The sequence below is a fragment of the Misgurnus anguillicaudatus genome, chromosome 24, assembly GCF_027580225.2.
Source record: "Misgurnus anguillicaudatus chromosome 24, ASM2758022v2, whole genome shotgun sequence".
In the NCBI taxonomy this organism is placed as follows: Eukaryota; Metazoa; Chordata; class Actinopteri; order Cypriniformes; family Cobitidae; genus Misgurnus; species Misgurnus anguillicaudatus.
The window spans coordinates 12,880,524-12,902,622 of NC_073360.2; the positions used below are offsets into that span (position 1 = coordinate 12,880,524).

At 35.4% G+C, this 22,099-nt stretch overlaps 1 protein-coding gene across 2 annotated transcripts; it reads right to left on the minus strand.

Annotated features, from left to right (window-relative positions):
• Positions 1–500: 500 nt before the first annotated feature.
• On the minus strand, positions 501–13,845 carry tmprss13a (transmembrane serine protease 13a). Of its 2 annotated transcripts, XM_073862972.1 has the most exons (14): positions 13,662–13,845; positions 8,655–8,823; positions 6,946–7,059; positions 6,822–6,850; positions 6,599–6,782; positions 6,216–6,342; positions 4,102–4,197; positions 3,945–3,988; positions 3,471–3,633; positions 3,190–3,359; positions 2,989–3,087; positions 2,342–2,484; positions 1,555–1,710; positions 501–1,437 (listed from the first exon to the last, which is right to left on the minus strand). In XM_073862972.1, the coding sequence occupies exons 1-14, from the start codon at positions 13,677–13,679 to the stop codon at positions 1,423–1,425; spliced, it is 1,527 nt and encodes a 508-aa protein (XP_073719073.1). In that variant the 5' UTR covers positions 13,680–13,845; the 3' UTR covers positions 501–1,422. The 2 variants fall into 2 exon arrangements, with proteins under 2 accessions (XP_073719073.1, XP_055051998.2); XM_055196023.2 differs by having other exon boundaries at positions 502–1,437; positions 6,599–6,850.
• Positions 13,846–22,099: the final 8,254 nt, after the last annotated feature.

The window sequence follows — 22,099 nt, forward strand, 5'->3', positions numbered from 1 at the left end:
ACTTTAAGATGAATTGATTTCTCAATTTAGCTGGCAAAAATACAAAGAAAAAAAATCATATTTTTACCTAGCCAGTGTGATAAAGTATTTCGTTTACTTGTTTACTAAACATTTTAATATATACATGTAATTCGTATTTTTAAACAGTTTAAAAACATACAAAACATAAAAAATCAACTTGTATGTGCTTGTCGCATTATTTATAATATGAAAAGATATACAAAGATGGAGGTATTTACTGTACTAAAGTTAAGGTATAGTTCACCCAAAAAATTATTCCCTACTGAAAAATCCAGCTGAGACCAGCATAAGCTGGTGAGCTGGTTTTAGCTGATCTCCAGCATGGTTTTGCTGGTGTAGGAAGCTGGTTTTGCCGGTGTAGCAAGCTGGTCTAGCTGTGTTTTGGTCACTTTTTAAGCTGGTAAGCTGGTCAGGCTGGAAGACCAGCTGGCCCACCAGCATGACCAGCTTTGTCAGGTTGGAATGGGAGGACCAGCGTAAACCACATTAAACCAGCTAAAACCAGTTACCAGCGTATGCTGGTCTTAGCTGGATTTTTCAGTAGGGTTTACAAAGAGTGGAAACATGTTTTACTAAACAGAATTTGTTATGAATAACAAAGAAATATATTTGGGGTTCAAATTACATGAATGTGAGTAAATAATGACATTTTTTCTTTTCTTTTTTTTGGTGAACTATCCCTTTAAGATTCTTCACATAAATTCATTTACATTTCATTGTAGTTTATAGACACCAGTTTACAAATAAAATGAACACCCCTTCGGTTATTAAATACAGATTTGTAGAAGAGTGCATTAGATTCAGAAACAATACTTTTTTGGGGCGGTTTCCCGGACAGGGATTAGACTAGTCCTAGACTAAAATAAATGTAAGAGCTGTCCAAACTGAAAACATTTTGAACTGGCATATCTTAAAATACATCAGTGACCGTTGTCTTGCCTCAAAATGGCTAAGGCATGTTTGTTAAAACTAGTTCGATTTCCTAATTAATCTAAGGCCTAGTCCTGGCTTAAGCTAGTCCATGCCCGGGAAAGCACCCCAATAAACACATGTTGTAAAAAAAATCAGTGCAAGTATCCTGTTCATTTAAAGAGTGAAGGCTCAGATTCGACTGTATGCATAGTAAATTTGCCATATAAATACAAAGAAAAGGTAGTTTATGGAAAGAAATAGCCACAGGTCTATCTTCGCCTGCAGCTTTGACATCTCAGGTTACTTGTTTTTCAACATTTTTACGACAATTGTTGGCATCGATTATGGCTACAGTATTGCACTACTGTCCCAAGTCAAAGTGCATTAGTATATTCTTCAATCCACCGTGTAGCTTAAAAGTTGTAATTCTGTGTGTCCACTCCCATTTTTCAAAGGCTCAAAGAGGACGCATGATGCACAAGAGAGGCATTAGGGTTTCTCTTCCTAATAAAAAAATATTCAAAGAAAGGTTAAGTGAGATGTGAACAACTACATTATGAAGGCATACACTTCAGTAGATTAGGTTTAAATCAAGATGCACTATTCCTATATCAAGCTCACCTGCATGGTGCTATAGATCCAGGATTGAAGGCTGGTCAATCTGCTATATACTCCTGGTCTATTCTTTTCTCCACAGCCTGCTCCCCAACTCGTAATCCCTGACAGATACCATTGCTGATTTTGTGCCTTGCACACCAATGGACCTCCACTGTCCCCCTAAAACCAGAGACAACAACAATAAAAAAATGGAAGGTGAGATTATTGTATCAAAGACATTTCAAATATTAATATAAATGTAAAAAAGTTGCATTAACTAAAATTGATATTAATGTCAATAATTGCACTTTAAATTCTGCTGGGTTATTTTAAACCCAATGCTGGTTAAATATTGAACCGAACACACGTTGGGTTATAAATGACCCAATGTTGGGTTGTTGTTATGCAACCATGGGTTATAGTGACCCAGCCATCAATTTTAACCCAGCTGAGTGTTCTGTCCAATATTTATCCATTATGTGTTTAAAATAACCCAGCCATTTTTTTGAGTGTGAGCATATGTCCTTCCTCATTTGTAGTCTCACTAAATATGGCCAAATTCCAAGTGAAGTCCACTTCGCAGGGCATCATTGGGAGATTTGATCATCCCCACAGAGAGGTGTGAGGATAGGTATATTTACCAGTAACATATTGCCAAACAGCATGTACTGTAGGCTATAAAATACAATGCTTGCCTAGACCCCAGAATATATAGACAAAGACACATTGGGGAAGGCCTGACTAGTGAATAATGTAGCTTGTATAAGGACACTTGGTGGACAGACACAATGATATGCTGAGGCCGTCTCACCTGACAGGAGTCCCGACCCCCATTCAGATCACCAGCACATATCATGTTGTTGGAGATGGCCCCTCCATAGACTTTGGTGCTGTTGCACAAATTCGTGTCAATGATATTCACCTTCACACCCATGAGACTTGAAGAGGCATGATCTGATGGGGAAAAAACAGTCAGAGGTCCTGGTCAGCTTATAAGTCAGTTTTCAAACCATAAAATATATTGGTAAAATATATCTCCAAAGAAACAACAACAAATAATAATAATAATAATAATACTTAATAATAATAATAACAATAATAATAATAATAATAATAATAATAATAATAATAAGTATTATTGTTATTATTATTATTATTATTATTATTATTATTATTGATTATTATTATTGATTATTGTTGTTGATTATTGTTGTATAAATAATAATAATAATAATAATAATAAATATTAATAAATAATAATAATAATAATCAATAATAATAATAATAATAATAATAATAATAATAATAATAATAATTATAATTATAATTATAATTATAATTATAATTATAATTATAATTATAATTATAATTATATAACAACATACACATTTTCAAAAACTTTCAATCATCTCAACTTTCTGGAATAATATTTCTTTGAACCCATTTATTCTCATGTACCTGCCCCTTGTGTTGTTGTGCCAAAGCCAGATGTCCAGCACTCTTGATTTCCAGAAAAGATCTGGTCAAATGTAGGAAGACAAATTGGCTGCACAGTAGTGGAGAAAATGAAAACTCTGATTAACAAATGTATACACACTGCACAAGCATATACACGATAAATGCACACATATAGACAATGAATTATTCTCTTAGACTCACTGGAGAAGTCCACAGGCCTGGTGAGTTTCAGTAATGCAATATCATAGTCATTAGTATCACTATTGTAACTCTCATGCACTGTAATCGTCTTCACCAGGTAGGCGGTCGGAAGGTTAAGCTGGGAAATAGCTCCGGGATATACAAGCCAGCTTACAGCATTTTTCATTGCGCTATAATTAAACAAATTAAACATCATAACTTCATCACTAGTTTTCATTTGCTTTTTCATCAAGGTGCAACAACAAAAATAGCTTAAAATGTAATGTTGCCTTAATACGAACCCTTTGAAGCAATGGGCAGCTGACACCACAAAGTCTGGAGAGATGAGGGTTCCACCACAAACATGTTGACCTTCGAAATGCAGGCTGACCTGCCAAGGCCACTGGCCAGGATTAGAGATACTGCCCCCTATAATCCTGGAGGCAATCTGCTGCTTGCCACAATCTGAAGGAAAAAGTCACATTTACTTGCACAATTCCAACTTGATATACAATTGCTCGTCAATTAAATATCCATACAAAATGTCACTCATTAAAAATTATGAATAGTAACTTGCCATTCAGATATTAAAACCCACTTCCATCTAAATGTAATCCTTGGTTATTTCACACTGCTCATATTTGACTAATCATTTTAATCAAATAAACTGAGACCAGAAATGAATCAATGGTTTATCATTACGCCTTTATTCTTTCCTAATCTTTGTAAGTTGCTTTGGATAAAAGTAGGATAAAAAGATAAATGTAAATGCCTACCGGTGCACTGGAGCGAGACAGCTTTCTCATCCGGACAGCTTGAGCTAAACAACACAAACAATAGCAAGGATGTAAATAAAACTTGAGCTGTAGATAAAGTTGTTATCGTTGTTAGCAATCTTCATTATTGCTCTGCTATGATCCTTTGTTTTCTTACCTGACATTGACCAGACCCTGTATAAGCTTGTCTGCTATTGGTTCTAAAGTTAGACCTGCAGAAGTGTAACCTTGCACTGGACTGGATGAATAGGAGCTAAGGAAATAGAAACACAAGGCATGAAATGTTAAAATATTCATTGTCTAAAAAATGTAAAGTTGTGTAAAGTTTTTTTCTAAACACTGCATAAATGTTCATAAATATATTCAGGTTTTTTTATGCGAGGCTAAAACGGTAGCTCGATGAGCATCCAATTTTCCAAAATTTTGAAAACTTATTTGTCATCAAATTTGGCTAGGTGGTTAATATCACATTTTTCTGTGGTGTCACAAACTGAGACAACATTTATTATTAGATTTTACGTGGAATTTAATGTTTGTTCTGCAAAGAGAAAGGATTTTCACAGGTGCCAATAACTTATTCGAAGTATGAATTTGTTTTTAAACTGAGACATTTTCATTATTCAACTTATATTTCACATTTTAACTGAGATATTTCATTAATTTGACAGCTTGTCTACAATTGCATTTTAGATAAATTGTAATAGTTAATGGTAACAGCAATCATTATTTATTCAAATTATTATGTAAGCATATGCATTTCTTCATTTGGCTATTTATTTATAGTCGTGGCCCAGATTTGAACATTCAGTTACATAAAGTTACTTGCAGAACTATTATTATTTTTAATGGTTGGAGTCAAATGTTGACAGTTCAAATCATTATTAAAAGCCTACTGAACCACTAAGAATACGATTAAGGTCAGGAGACACAGTTTTGAACACTTTGGGCCCTATTTTAACGATCTAAGCGCATTATCTAAAGCGCACAGCGCAACATCTAAATGGGTGTGTCCGAATCCACTTTTGCTAATTTAACGACGGGAAAAATGGTTTGTGCAAAAAGGGTTGGTTCTATTTTTTTAATGATTAATTTGAGTATTTTTGGGCGTAACGTGCAATAAACCAATGAGAGTCTCAGCTCTCATCCCCTTTAAAAGCAAGTTGCGCTGGCGCTATGTCTAATCCCTATTTAGATGACGGACTTTGTAAACTGAAAAACTAAGCGGAGGAAGAAGATCCCCAGTTTAAGATTAATGTTAAATGTTAAATGATTGTGCTGTTTTTCACTTGTATTGAAATTTTTATTTTTTCATTAAAACCTTTAAAACCCGTTTTCTTTTAGTCATGGAAGTAAAAATGTTTCTCATCTCCACAGGTACAGAGTCATCATATACAATAAATCCGTGAGGTACCATTTAAAAAAATTTAAAAATAGATAGTCTCATAATTAGTCCTCATTTATGTCCAAGAGACTCAATAATAATCTTTTACATTCAATCCTTTAATCTTTCATATTTAATAACGTTTTTGTGCTGCTGCGCATTCATGTGTGTGATAAGCAAACCCGCATTGTCCTCCCGTTTAAGGCGCATATTACTAATGCGCTCTTTAAATAACAAAAAACATATTGCGCCATTGCTCTTTAGACTTTAGACCAGGTTTTTGTTGGTTAATGGCGTAGTCTATTTTAGTTGCCTCATAATAGCAACGCGCCAACAATGCGCCTGAACACACCTCGTTTTCAGACCAGAACGGCCATGAGCGCAAAAGGGGGCGCAAATGCATTTGCTATTTAAACGCGGCGCTAAACGTGAAAATTATAATTACGCAGGGTGGAAACTAGCAAAAGACACTTGCGTCGCGCATTGCGCTGCATTGCGTCGGGTGTAAGATAGAGCCATTTGACTTTTTCTGTAGTTGCTCGATAACAAGTACAGATGTTTTACCACAAAAAGACACAAATTAAAGCTATATAAGACTGAAAATCCACCCAAAAATGAAAACATTCCCATAATATACTCATTCTTGTGAAGTATTGTTAAAAACTCAGAGGATTTGGGATATATGGTGCAGTGCAGTGCAAGTTCCTTTATAACTCAGTATTTGTTTGTTTATTTATTTATATATTGAAGCATCACAGCCACTTGCTTTTTGCCTTGTCTTCATTCATCAAAAGAAAATGTAATATTTTGACCTTGCCTGAAGAGAAAAGGTGCAGAATATTTGTTTTTGGGTGAACTATCCCCTTTAAGTCACAGATAAAGCTGTTCACCTTCTGAAACCCAGCTGGGCACAGATCTGATCAGCGTAACTTTTATCCAAACCCTGATAACACACAGGGAGGAATTGTCCTTCCTGAGCAGTTTTGACCTGCAGAACTCCCCCTTCACCAAATCTTACTGAGAACACAGAATAAATTAAACAATCAAACATGGCAATTTTTTTTTTTTTAACATAATACTGTGTAAATGCCTATCACAAACTGTTTATGGTTAATTTTAATCCAGTTTCTCTATTAAGACATTAAACTTACTGTTGCACTTTAAAGCAACCAAAATAAAATAAAAAATCAATAAAAAAGCCAAAAAGGTCTATAAATTAGTCATCATTTTCCATATATATTTCAGCCTGTGTCTTTGATGTGTGAATGCTCACCACAGTCGGTCTCATCACTGGGCTGTTGGCAGTTTTTGATGCCGTCACATTTCAGATTGGAGTTAGAGCAGATATCAGGAATATGATTCTTGTCTTCATGATCGTCGTCATCGTTTTGATTGCTGTCACCACTGTGATTGTCACCATAGTTGTCATCGGCACCATTATTTTGATCGTTATAATTGCCATTAGAGCAATCGTTTCCATTGCATTCACTTTGATGGCCTGAGTTCTGTTTGGATCCATAATGCACTAAGAGTGAGAGAGGGTGGGGATTACGAACAGGTCATTTGTGGTTTGTACTGCCATACAGCGGTTGTGAAATCACAGAAGGTTTGTTGTCTTACCTCCAAGCCCAATGGCCAATCCAATGCCAAAAAGCAACAAAAGTGCAACTAACCATCCAACTAAACACTTGGTTTTCTGGCTGCAGCCCCCCTGACTCTTGTTCTTGCCTTGCACTGATGGAAAAATATAAATGTACTTCATTAAGGCAATGACGTTAATGCAAATCACATGGCAACAATTAATGCATTTCAGCATCTAGACATGGAGGAGATTACTTGGACAATAGAAGATTGGAAAAATGTTGCCTGGTCTGATGAGTCTCGATTTCAGCTGTGACATTCAGATAGTAGTGACAGAATTTGGTGTAAACAACATGAAAGTATTGATCCATCATGCCTTGCAATAACTGGCCCCTAAGTACCAATTGGGCATCGTTATATGACCATGCCCATCCCTTTATGACCACAGTGTACCCATCTTCTGATGTCTACTTCCAGCACAATAAGGCACCGTGTCACAAAGCTCAAATAATCTCTAATTGATTTTTTAAACATGACAATGAGTTCATTGTACTCTAATGGCCTCCACGGTCACCAGATCTCAATCCAAAAGAGCACCTTTGGGATACGGTGAAACGAGAGACTTGCATTGACGTACAGCTGACAAATCTGCAGCAACTGCTTGATGCTGTCAATATGGACCAAATCTCTGAGGGATGTTTCCAACACCTGGTTGATTCTCTGCCACAAAGAATCAAGGTAGTTCTGAAGACATAAGGGGGTCCAAATCTGTACTATTTATGAAGCATTGCCACCTATGTAAACATGACTGCTATCTTCTTTGATCAGATGGCCTTGTGTTGTTTCCAAGCGGACAGTTAAAAAATGTGACACAGACGTCTCGGGCCTTGGGCGTGACATCTGAGGCTGAGACTATACTTTAAACCAGTGGCGAAGCTACAGGTGGGCCCGGGTGGGCCAGTGCCCCACCTACCCATATACTGTAGACAGCTGGTTATTTATAAGTTGTCTTATCATTTTCCCTTTTTGAAACATTGTGCTGCATGGCATCAACATAACTTGACGTACAGTTTATGTACATTCTATGCTTTGCCCACCCAGTTTTATACAGTAAAGGCCCACCCACTTGAACATTCCTGGTCTTGCCACTGCTTTCACCCCATACATCAACATTTTTCTGGGTTAATCCCTATATATATATTCAATACTGTGCAAAAGTCTTAGGGCTCCATGCTACCATTGGATTTGTTGTTTTTGTAATAGTATAGTGGTCATATATAATTATGTCTCAGTCTCTTTATTACAATACAACCAGAAAATACGGGAAATTTGTATGTAGTATTAAAACAGTATAAAAGTATAAGCTGAAGTGTCAAGCATTTAGGTTAAACTACACTTCCACTTGAGCAGTAGCAGGCAGCTGCAGGATCTCTTAAACCTAAATGAAATTAAATCCTAATTTCTAATTCAAATCGAATGACTTCAAGACTTCAGTCTCCTCAAAAAAGCTCAAGATGCGTTTCAAGCCAAGAGAGGTCACACTAAATACTGACTGATGCCTGAAGAAGACATTTAGTTCTGAAAACTGTTTTGTTTTTAATGTTGTGTACATATTTCCTGTTTGTATCTTAAAAAAAAGAGTTAAAAATAAACATGGATGGACTGTATACAATATATTATATATATACAGTATATAGTATGTGAAAGTTTCACCAGATTCATATTAACCAAAGAGATTCAATACTTACACACAGTGTGCTGCGTAACAATGATGGCTTCTAGTTTCACAGGCTCCTTTTCAACATAGTATGGCACAGTTTTATGGGTGACGTCATTGTTGATGTCATGAATCACCTGTTCGTAGGTCATAAGAGGGGGCTGTGGTTCCAGAGAGCTGTATGGAGGAGGGGGGTCTTTCTAAAATAAAGTTAAACAACACGGGTTTTAGCGAGAGTAGGTTGTGTCACTTGATTAAAGTATTTCAAATACTCTGAAAAAGAATTACAGGCATTTTAGGTTCCATTCAAATGCAGAAAACCATACAGACAACAGCCATGTCAGTATACCAGTATTTCTAGTCTACATTTTTTCAAGCATGGTTAAGAACAACTTTTCATTTGTTATAGATAAGACAGTGTTTTATTAAATGTTTTTGGGGCAGTTTCCCGAACAGGGATTAGACTAGTCCTAAACTAAAATAAATGTAAGAGCTGTCCAAACTGAACCAATTTGCACTGACATATCTTAAAATACATCAGTGCCCTTTGTTTTTAGTAAGGCATGTTTGTTAAAACTAGTTGTATTTTCTAATTAAACTAAGGCCTAGTCCTGGCTTAAGCTAATCTCGTCCGGGAAACAACCCTTTTATGTTTAATAAGACCTGGTGTGTCCGTGTACGTGGACATCACATTTTTTTGTTGCTTGCACCATAATACTTCATTTTGTGTAACTGAAACCTGTTGTACACAAACATGGACAATTACACTGAATCATGTTCAATTTTTTATTATTATATTTATTGCTATACAAAAATGCAAACCAAACCAAAGCTTGGATCTTAGGAGGTTAAGCAAACTCTAGAAAAATAGATATTTTAAATATATTAATGCAGAATAAATATCCTAAAATATCATATCTATGTCTACTTTACCTATGTTTGCTATTAAATAAAATAAATGATCAACCTCAAATGAGATGCAAAAATACAGTCGTGCATTGAAGTAATGCAATTAAAGCGTGAAACAATTAGCTTCTGGGAACTGACATTGCGAGAGACGTTTTACCAGGAACCAGAATGTGTACAGTTGTGAAGATTCATCCAAACTAGTTGCTAAATTTGACGTTAGTCGCTATTTTTCGTGAAAAGCTCAATTAAGGCGTCTAAAAGTCACTAAATCTAGCAATGACGGTGGCAACACTGCCTTTCACTTTCCATTATGTGAGCAATTAATCCCCACCCACTGATTAACATGGAATTTGCAAACAAGTTGACTTGACTTTTAATTAAAGAGAACATAAGTGAACTGTACAATTTAAGTAGATTTTAGTCACTATTATTGCGTGAGGATTAACGAAAAACCTTTAAAAATGTATTTGCAGTTTCTTTTATTCTTATATTTTTACACTTTTCCTTTTTAACCTATTATCACCCTGAATAATTTCCTTTAATTTTGGGACATATTTTGCGTACAGTTTTCCATAATCTAATGGCAAATCTGGTTTTCATTTTTATCATTAATTTATTTAAAATTAGCGGAAAAAAACTAAACTTCCATAGTATAACCCATAAGCAGATAATCTAGGGCAGTGGTCTCTCCAACAATTGGCCGCAAGGAATCTGTGAGTTCCCCGCCACACTATACTAATAGCTTTAATTGTAATATTTATTAATTACTAACATTAGCTTGGCTTCTTTTATGTTAACATTTTAAACAATGATAAAACAAGTAAAATAAAATAAAATCAACAAGGTTTTGAGTAGAAAATATAAAAAAGTAGCCCTCCAGATTGTTTTATCCATTGTGGTAGCCCCTGCTCACAAAACGGTTGGAGACCCCCAATCTAGGGCCTAGGCCATATTTAACCATTTGTTTGGAAGGCCATTTGTAGCAAACTGTGTTGCTTGGTTGTGTTCATGTGGGATGTTTAGTCTATTTCCGTGTCTCATTTTCACAATAATTTTTTTGGTCCAAGCTACCCAATTTAATTCATCCTTGATAAAGAAGGATGAACCACAGGAGTTACCCGTAGTGTGCAAATCTGTCTTCTGAGAAATAAAACGAAGCAAAGATGTGTCATATGTGACATGCTGATCTGTTTTGATCAGAAGGAAACAGTCCATTTGATCCATGTCACCAAACTTTGAAGAAAAGATTACCTTTGTCGAGCTATTCAATGTCTATCATTACAGGAACTTTTTTATTTTAATTGTCTCATTTGATGGGACAGGTGCTATATTTATCCTTCCTTGAGTATGACGGCAAAGGCTCAAGTAAAGAGCGGTATTTATTTCTTTTCAATGTACCTCTGGAAACTATGCAGTTGAACCAGATGCTTTGTCCTCTGTCATGTCATGTATTGTATTGTGTAGGCCACAGTTTACCTAAAACATATCTTATTGAATTCCTTCTTTGTTTTATTTTTAGAAGTTGTTCCTCTTCTTCATTTCAGAGAGTATATGTAATTCTAAAACACGTGATTTTGATTGGTCAATTGTAGTGTTTACTGTTTATATATGTCAGGAATAATTGATAACGGGCTGTTGAATTATTCAAAAATAATGCACACCTAAGGTGGTAATGCATTACATTTCACCGCGAGTGTGCATTATTTTCAAATAATTTGAAGGACCGGAGCCAATTATTCAGCTTATATCATGGTTACCACTGGCATTGCTCATTAAGAAAAATAATGCATTCCCGTGAAACATTTCTCAACCAATCAGAGTAAAGCATTCAACAGGCCCTTGGTATATATAAAGTATATGTATATATAGCATTATTGCATACTAGTAAATTCTATTATTAAAGTTTCTACATTTCTGTTTTCATCCTGTTCCTGTTTCTACAAGTACTCACTTCTAGTAGTTAAACACAAATGAACAGTGGGTTTCTGTTTGACATGTTGTGTAATTATAGTGTTATTCAATGAACCAGATTCTCTTTCTAAGCCTTGGGTAAGTGAGAAAGCCTCTGATAGTAAATAAAAAGCTTGTCTTTCATGCTAATTCTTAAACAATGACCCTCTGAGTTTCCCGAAGCTGATAATGGAGACGCTGTTTATATGTTGAGCTGTAAAGAGCTCACTTTTCATTTGGTCACAAGTGCTGAGAAAGAATGCAAATTATTTAGTTTCATCATATGGGCAAACTGGTTTGTTAAACCTGTCACCCTCTTTTAAAAAAAAATAGGTACATAAAGTTGTCACCGGGCCTGTACCTTTTTAAAAAGTACATATTGGTACCTCTAAGATATACCTTAATGGTACATATTAGGACCTTTCTATAAGGCACCTGTTAAAAAAACTACTTTTGTACCTTTTTTTGGAAAGTGTAGCTGAAGTGGACAAAACTTTATCTCCAATTCATACTGTAGCTTAGTAAATATTGCTTCAATACTGATGATACTGCAAGCCTAAAAGTTTCAAACTTGGGCAATGTTGGAGGACAAAAGAGCCTTGTGCAGTCCAAGGGCCCTATTTTAACGATCTAAGCGCATTGTCTAAAGCGCACAGCACAACGTCTAAATGGGTGTGTCCGAATCCACTTTTGCTAATTTAACGACGGGAAAAATTGTTTGTGCGCCGAGCGCATGGTCGAAAAAGGTTGGTACAATTTTTTAAATGAGAAATGGGAGTATTTCGGGCGCAATAAACCAATGAGAGTCTCAGCTCTCATCCCCTTTAAAAGCCTGTTGCGCTGGTGCTATGTCTAATCCCTATTTAGATGACGGACTTTGTAAACTGAAAAACTAAGCGGAGGAAGAAGATCCCCCGTTTTTAAGATTAATGTTAAATAATTGTGTTGTTTTAACTTGTATTGAAATTGTTATTTTTTGGATTAAAACCTTTAAAACCCGTTTCTTTTGGTCATGGAAGTAAAAAAGCAGGCTTTTAGTTGCTTTAAATGTATGGCTATCCAATATCATCAAAAAATAATTTACAAGTATGTAAGAAAAGGTTTGTACTGTAAAAATACTTTAGTTGTATCAAACAGGAGATAAAGAATTTACAAACGGCTCTCCTTTCAGAACATGGACAGCGTCACAAGATTTTTTAAAGCATTACTTAAAATATTTAAAAGCGTTTTTGTGCTGCTGCGCATTCATGTATGTGTTAAGCAAACCCGCGTTGTCGTCCCGTTTAGGCGCTTATTACTAATGCGCTCTTTAAATAACAAAAAAACATATTGCGCCATTGACTTTAGACTTTAGACCAGGTTTTTGTTGGTCAATGGCGTAGTCTATTTTAGTTGCCTCAAAATAGCAACGTGCCAACAATGCGTCTGAACACACCTCGTTTTCAGACCAGAACGCCCATGGGCACAAAAGGGGGCGCAAATGCATTTGCTATTTAAACAACGCAGCGCTAAACGTGAAAATTATAATTGCACAGGGTGGAAACTAGCAAAAGACACTTGTGTCGCGCATTGCGCAGCATTGCGTTGCATTGCGCCGTGTGTAAGACAGAGACCCAAATGTTTCCCAACTTCCTCCACATACAATATTCAGTAAACTTTGGTTTTGGTATCATTTCGTAAAGTGTACTTCTGTAAAACTCTAGTTGTATATCACAATATATGAGTTTTTTTTTACTGTTTTTACTTTGTCCCTATACAAAACTCAAATTTGGTAACAAGTAGATCTGGTTGGGAACCTCTGATGTGCAGCACACCAGTACATCCAAACCATTCATGTGCAACACACTGTACCTTTAAACAGACCACTGATGTAAAGAATCCTAAAATAAAGCCTATGAAATCTTTAACATCTTTAAAACATAAATAAAAGTATCAGGTTCTTGACTGTAGTAAATTGGTAGACTTTATTAATCAGTTTGCGAAGCAAGTGCCATGCATGGTTTGAACTTGTAAATGCATAGATTCAATTTCCTTTGAAAAAAAAAATGTCTGCCAAATGCGAAAATGTATACCAGAAACATCACTCAACATCCATACACAAGCACATATAGTTGCAACAAAATAAAAAATAATAATAAAGCATAATTTGGAGCAAAGATTTTGTTATTAAAGGACTTACCGTGTCATTGTCTGCCATTAGACACAAAAGTAAGGACCACGGTTAAATCCAAAATATGTATTAGTGGGTGGGATTCGACCTGTCTCAACTGTCCCAAAGGGAAACTGAGTCTGTTCCTTACCACAAGAGACCTTTAGGACTGCCTTTCATCCTTCTAGCTCTAACCATTTGTTACGTTCTTGAAGAATGCCAGTGTCATATTTACCTGTCAGACCAGTTTCACATGACTAAGGGACTGCGTGCTTCACCCTCATCTCCTCTCAGGCTTACATAAAAACATGAGCTGAAAATAGACTTCCCTGAATGTTGCATAAAACAACTGAATTTTATAAATGCATATATACGTATGCATTTACAAGGGCCGTATTTCTGTGTACCCTACCAAACATTGAATAGTATGTCACATATGTGTATTTTTTTATTATTTAAACACAGAAAATCAGTAATTGGCAACAATTATTGTATAACAATTTTTTTAATGGTCCCATATATTTAACCGGAAGCATTATTTAAGATTCTTGCTGTGAAAAAACTATCCAAAAATATATACAACAAAATATTGTTTTAAATATACATTTTACAACAATTTTGAGTGACATTTAAAGTCTAGTTTGGACTACATGATGTAATGTGAATAGTATTTTAAACTTCAGTACTCAAGTACACATATTGTACATTTTTGCAGCAAAGACTTTAAGGCAGGGGTCTCAAACTCAAACTGGCTTGGGGCCATGTTTAAACAGACAGTTCCGCAGAGCTATTTAACGTTCAAAAAAGTACAATGCTTCTGTAAATGTCATGTTTAGTTTCTATTATTTAATGTATAATAATACTTGAAAATATATAAGCATTGGTTTTATCTTTTTAATATACATTATTTTATAAAAGTAGCCTAAGTAAATCTTTTCTTAATCTTATCTTAACTAAGACCAATTAAAACCTTGCACTAAATTAACAAATTTAATTCCTGTATACATTTATAAACTATTATAAAAAAAATTACCACCAGTAAGTGTTTCTGTTGATTTATTTTGGATTGTTTTCAGTCATAGTATTGACTTCATTATGTTCTTTATTATTTCAGTTTTCATAAATTTTCTATTATATGTGGGAAAATATTAATAATTGAAAGTGATCCCATAACTTTTGAAGTAGTCCATGTTATATAAGATATTTTGGACAGAAAAAATAATAGTACTGCTCTATGTGTAATTGAATAAGCTACATAATAATATATTATACTTCATTATATATAGCAGTAGACATACTTTTATCTTCTTTACATTTCTCCTCGTCTTTTCTCTTTTCTTAACCTGGGCACTTTGATGGCTCTTTTCTTATCTCTAGTTTAAAATGTGTTGCATTACATCTACCGCTCTGCCTCCATATGCGGTGTTTCCATTAGATGCTGTGACGTGAGGTGAACTAAGCCCACCGCAGCTCGATCTTCTCTGAGTAACAGCTGATATCCACCCGGAAGTAACAAATCTTCTCTAGACAAACATTACCAAGTCCCGACCAGATTAACTGATTGCATGGTGACAATGGTATGATTGACGCAACTTCCGTTCTCGAGCACGTTGGAAAGTAATGCTTTGACTCATTCTAATGCGTTGTTAGACGCGACATGTGAACGAACACTTGAACGTTTAAATCAAAAATCAAACGAAAATAAAAAAAGTGAATAAAAATCTTTCTGCGGGCCAGATTATTTTATATTTTTGAAAGTTGACGCGGGCCGCAGAGAAGGGGAGGGCGGGCCACAAATGGCCCGCGGGCCGTGAGTTTGAGACCACTGCTTTAAGGTAAGTAAATTAAAGTTAAAACATGATTTACTAAAGTTAAAAGTAAGACGTCTGGCCCTCTGTGCAGAATGCTCCAAACAGGAGAGCAGGTTATCTTAAAGTCCCATCATTGATGGTTACACAACACAGCCATCAAGGAAGTGATAGCTGTATGACGCCAATGCAGCTGATTGAGATGCTTTGCTGACCATTTACAAAGAGAAGATGACAAGGCAGACAATGTAGTACTAACCTGACATGAGCTAGCACTATTAAACTATTGAATGTCACATAGCTCCTAGACAAAGAAAGCAAATCTCATGTCAAAGAAAGTACATGGGAACTGTATTTTTTTCTTTCATAAAAAACATCTCAACTACAGGCTTAAAAATCAATACAATTTAAAATAACAGGTTAATAGTTTCTTTAATTATTTTAACTGAGCATGAGGCTATACAGTCGTATTTACACGCTGAATGTTTGGTTAAAGTCTTTAATTAGCATGTTACCATGTATATGGGTTGTTCAGAGACACCAGATATAAAAAATGAAAAAAATTTAATGAGCTTATGGCATACACTTTCTAAATTTAAACTGACTGTAAAAAGTAGTACACTCTCAGAAATAAAGGTAAGCTGTCACTGGGACGGTACCCTTAAAGGAGTCGCACACCGGACGCGCAGCTCAGCGCCAGGCCGCGTCAAGTCGTGTCTAGGACAACTCGCAGGTATTGTAAACGGGAAGTGCACATTAAATTGCGTGAGCTTCGTCAGATAGCGTCTACTTCAAAATAATAATACGTTAGCAGCCAATGTTAATCAGTAATGATTTGGGACAAATATGATGTTATTTAATGTTAAACTATGCAAGTGGTGCTTTGTGGTGCGACAGGGATTTGAGCAACTTTCTGAGTCGTAGCTGGGGGTCGCGGACAGGCGCCACCTGGCGGCGGCGGTGTGCGTATACTCATAGAAAACAATGTGTTCAATTTTTTTTATTTTTTTGAGCGGCACAGTGCTGCGCGGGGCTGACCTGCACGCACGGTGTGCGACCCCCTTTAAGGTCCCAATAAGTACCATTTAGGTATAGATACAGTAAGTATACATTTGGTACCAATACACTGTACTGATATGCACCTTTTTAGGTAAAAGGTATACTTTTTGAAAGTTTCCAACCTCAATGACAGCTTTTGTACCTTTATTTCCGAGATTGTAAAAAAGATACCGATCACATTTCTTGAAAGTGCATACTTATTTTGTCAGACTGGTCTCACAGAAAGTCGTGTTATAGTCACAAAAAATTTGATTAAATTATTTGTGTCCATGGCTTGAAATTCAGCTTTTTTCATGCCTTGAGCATGAATGTCTTTTTCGTGTCACTCAAAATTTTTTACGAATTTCTAAAAATAGTTTTTTGTGTCCGTGGCATGACTTTCTTTTTCCTTTAATTTTATGTATTGTTTACGCATAGTTTTTTTCCTATTTTCTTACCATTGTCACTTGGGGTTGGGGTTAGAATCACTTTCTGTTACATTTTTAGACATCCTAACCCAACTCTAACCCCAACTCCAGGTGAGAATAGTTTTAAAAGCGGGAAAAAAACCCCATGTATAAATCAATACGTAAAAGTACGTCCTAACCCAAACCCCAAATCTAACCTTAACCCCAAGCGACAATGATTTAAAAATAGGGGAAAAAATTAGAAAACATTACATAAAATGACACGAAAAAGAAAGTTGTGACATGGACACGAAAAACTATTTATAGAAATTTGTTCTGAGTGACACGAAAAAGACATTCGTGCTCAAGGCACGAAAAAAGCTGAATTTCGTGCAATGGACACGGATAAATTAATCAAATTGTCCGTGACTATAACATGACTTGCCGTGAGATCATGCTGTATTTTGTGTTCAAGGAGAGATATAGCTTTAATAATTTATGCATAATGTACTGGAAAAAGAAAATTCTAGTAAGATAACTCTAGTAAGATTACCACTTTTTACACATTCTTGGGGTTGCTGGGACTCTAAAATACACAACAGTAAAGTTAAAACAGTAAAGGGTTGGCATGGGCGCCTGTGCGTTGTTTGGGTCTGGGATGGTATAGTCTTGACTTAATTGACTAGAGCAGTGTTTTAATTTAAACAACAAAAGTAACAAAAAAAGTAACAAAAACAAACCTAAAAATAGATTCACATGACATCAATGGAAAATTTGACTCTGTCACACCAACTTGTATATACATGCAACACTAGTTGATACTAGGGCTACACACAGATGACACAATGTGTTGTCATAAAGGCATGTGACCAGCAACTAAAACGAAACACAATATTACTCAGTAGTTGCTATTAACTTGCTATTTTTTGTCAGTCAGGACAGAAGTCAATTAGACATTTATTAGCTACATCTAACAAACAGTACAGAATGAAGATTTTACTTTAACCAACACCCTGACCTCCAGTCAATGTTTATCTTATCATTCACCTTCAAGCATTAAAGAATCATGTAGTGTTCATAGAAACTCACACGGTTCTCAGAAACAATTGTGTCCATTATTTACAGTTACAGTACTTACCATTTACAGTTTGTTGCTGTAATCATTACATAAGATATTTACTGTTATTAATGAGTGACATCACATGTTGAATGTCCCAATATGCATGTTACAGTTCTTTTTGTTAGTTTTTTTTAATTGCATACTGCTTTTTATTACTCTGTATTGATTTTTTACAGTGTATCGTTTATTCTTTTTCGTGATTTATCCTTTATTGTATTTTAATTTACATTTTATTATTTTTGTAATTTATAATTTTTTTGTTTGTTGTTTATTTGCCCCTCAACCCCTCTTTTTGTGAGGAATTAACAAAATAAATATTCCATTGAACTAATTACACATTAATCATTCATGTGCATATATTACAGGTATTTGTTATATGAAACAATGCCTTACAGTGCAACCCAGTCTCACGGCAAGTCGTGTTATAGTAACGAAAATTTGATTACATTTTTCATTTATTATTTGCTGACACGAATTTCTGCTGTTTTTCGTGTCTCTGGAGACGAATGTATTTTTCGTCGTTCCCAGCACAAATTTATATTTATGGCTTTGCGTATCTGTGCCATGAGTTTCTTCATTTTCGTGTCATTTTATATTTTTTCTCATCGTTCTTTCCTATTTTTAAATCATTGTCGATTGGGGTTAAGGTTAGATACGGGGTTTGCGATGGGATGTCATTTTCTGCATTGGTTTCTTCATGTTTTTAGTCCGCCCCTGCTGAAAAAACCAGCATACCCGCAAGACCAGCATATGTTGTGTTTTGGTGCTGATTTGTTAGTGAACACCAGCATTAGCACCAGCTAAACCAGCATAAGAACCAGCATCCCATGCTGGTCAAACCAGCATAATTCCCATGCTGGTTTGATGCTGTTTTTTTCAGCAGGGGCTTTTAAAACTATTCTCTCCTAGTTGGGGTTAGAGTTGGGGTTGGGTTAGGAAGTTGCAGAAAGTGATTCTAACCTGAACCCCAAGCGACAACGGTCAAAAAATAGAAAACAACGATGAGAAGACAAAATAAAAATACAAAATGACACGACAAAGAAAGTCATGGCACAGACACGAAAAGCCACCGATAGAAATTTGTGCTGGGAAGGAGGAAAAAGACACCCGTCTCCAGAGACCCGAAAAACAGCGAAAACCTTTGCCAGCAAATGGGTGATTCTCACGAAAACTTTTAAAAATGTCAAGCATGAAAATGTAAAAATTGCTTAAATTTACTTTTTTTCCCACCAGACATTGAAAAACAAAGTCTGGAGTAAATGGGAACATTAATTTAAAAACTCGTACTTATCATTTAACACTTTTTGTAACATAATTTAAAAAATGAGTCCTTAAAAATCTCATTACCGCAACAGTCAGAAAACATCAACACTGACATATTTTCAAAATGACATGACAAACCTGAAAGAACATAATTTGGAGATTCTGCACATGCATTTAAAATCAAAGTATTATGCTTCTATTAATTAAATTAACATTTAATAAGCATCTGTTGCGGTAATGATAATCAAAATGTCGTGTAAGCATACTGACAAGACAATATTTCAAATTAACTGTAAAAAAATGATCTTACCTGGTAGCCATCTTGAAGTAACTGGTCCATGTGCTTGGTCACTCAAAATCAAACTTTATTAAAATTCTGTATGTGTGCTTAAACTGTTCTCAAAAAGTGTTGCGGAGGATGAGAACATCAGGCATGGACACATCATTTTCCTAATTTTTCTTCATTATTATTATACATGAATATTCAGTAAATATTTTTTCTGTCATCTAAAGTAGTCTAGCAAAACATCCATTTATTTTTTCCTAAATATTTTTGTGTTAATTTGATTAAATTACAACATAACGCATGTTCAAACACAGCCGGACACATTGCGGTAATGAGAATTTCAGCAGAAAATGAGATTAAATTGACAAATTACAAATTCTTATGTTGAAATCACACATTGTGAAAGGTAGAACACAGTATTGTGTTAATTCTGATGCTTTTTAATATTACTATATTACACATTTTATAGCTAAAATCATTAGTGCCGTGGTGTTTCAATGGTTTCGTGAGAATCCCCCAAACACGAATAATCAAAATTTTCGTATAACTCGTGAGACTGGGTTGCATAGTGAAGACCCTATTACAGACCCTTTAATGTATAAGATACTCCCACTTTTTGGGAAGTAGTTGTATTTGAATAATTTCAGCTACCTTATACAAAATTTGAGCCACATGGGACTTAAAAATACTATATTAACCTTAACTTAAAACCTTCTTGGCACAGAATGGCCATACTATGTTATTGGGACTCGTCTTTTTATCACCCACATCCCTGGGGTCACTGCAATTCATCCAGGCAGCATCACTGTAACGCTCTTTTATTGCGGACTTCTCTGTCAATAACACTCACCAGCAAATTTATCCTCTACACTTTTATGTCCTCTTTATCACAATCTGACATGTGTTTTATTAACCATTATACAACCATTACTTTGAAATACAACATCACTACACCATGTCACAATTTACAAACATTCACAGAGAAGACAAGCAGAAAGGGTTTTGAGGACAGAAGCGGTTACTTTGTTTTACTTATTACTTATTATTATGTGACACTACATGCTTAAAAGCTAATATCGGCAAAACACAGCGTAACAAGTGTCATCATAAAGATGAGTCATTTAATGTTGTGCTGACTGATATAGTGGTATTGTACTGACACCTACAGTGTGGATGCAGCATCACATAAAATAACTCTTGCTTAACAAACAGATACGAGAGAGAGAGAGAGAGACAGACAACTGTTGAAATTACAATGCATTGTTGGCTATTGATACAAATTAATCCTTGCAACTTATGATTGGTTTTATGGTCCAGACTTACCTATATGTTTTATTAAGACAATTATTAGATAATATACAGTAATCTAATAAATGAGCACATTTTACAGAGCAATGTTTTGAAATTAACATTTCTTTTGACCAGTTGGTGTCACAGTCTAACAACATCTAGGGGTGGTTTCCCGGACAGGGATTAAACTAGTCCTAGACAAAAATAAAGAGAGCTGTTCAAACAACTTGCACGGACATATCTTAAAGAGACACTCCACTTTTTTTTGAAAATATACTAATTTTCCCGCTCCCCTAGAGTTAAACATTTACCGTTTTGGAATCCATTTAGCCGTTCTCCGGGTCTGTCGCTAGCACTTTTAGCATAGCTTAGCATAATCCATTGAATCTGATTAGACCATTAGCATTGCGCTAAAAATAACCAATGACTTTCAATTTTTTTCCTATTTAAACTTTACTCTTCTGTAGTTACATCGTGTACTAAGACCGACAGAAAGTTGCGATTTTCTGGGCAGATATGACTAGGAACTATACTCTCATTCCATCATAATGGCGCAATAATCAACGACTTTGCTGCAGTAAGATGGCTGCAGCAGGTGAAATGATATTATACAGCAACCGAAAATAGTCCCCTTGGTAACTTACAATAGCAGGGGACTATATTTTCGGGCACTGTGTAATATCACTACGCCTGCTGCAGCCATGTTACGGCAGCAAAGTCCTTGATTATTGCGCCAGAATGAGAGTATAGTTCCTAGCCAAATCTGCCTAGAAAATTATAACTTTTAATTTTACATCGGTCTTAGTACACGATGTAACTACAGAAGAGGAAAAATATCGTTACTCTTTGGTTATTTTAAGCGCAATGCTAATGGTCTAATCAGATTCAATGGTTTATGCTAAGCTATGCTAAAAGTGCATATTTTCAAAAAAAAGTAGAGTGTCAATTTAAAATACATCAGTGCCCTTTGTTTTGCATCAAAATGCACACCAGTAATGTTTTTAGTTAGGCATGTTTGTTAAAACTAGTTATATTTCCTAATTAAACTAAGGCCTAGTACTGGCTTAAGCTAATCCCTGTGCGGGAAGCCACTCCATAGTCTACAACCACCAAGTTCTGTGGACCCATGCCATTTCAGAAGAAAAAGTCCACTGCAACCAAGATTAAGGTCACTGTGGTATCTCCATATGCCATGATTCATGATTATTTTGATATGATATAATGAATTGTGAAAACGTTTGTAAACAGTGGCGGCT

Excerpts from the sequence above, each read along its gene's own strand:
- tmprss13a (XM_055196023.2), bottom strand. Across the intron at positions 4,198-6,215 it reads GCCCAGCTGGGTTTCAGAAG|CTCCTATTCATCCAGTCCAG; the intron begins GTGAACAGCTTT and ends CTATTTCCTTAG. Across the intron at positions 1,711-2,341 it reads GGGGTCGGGACTCCTGTCAG|GGGGACAGTGGAGGTCCATT; the intron begins GTGAGACGGCCT and ends CTCTGGTTTTAG.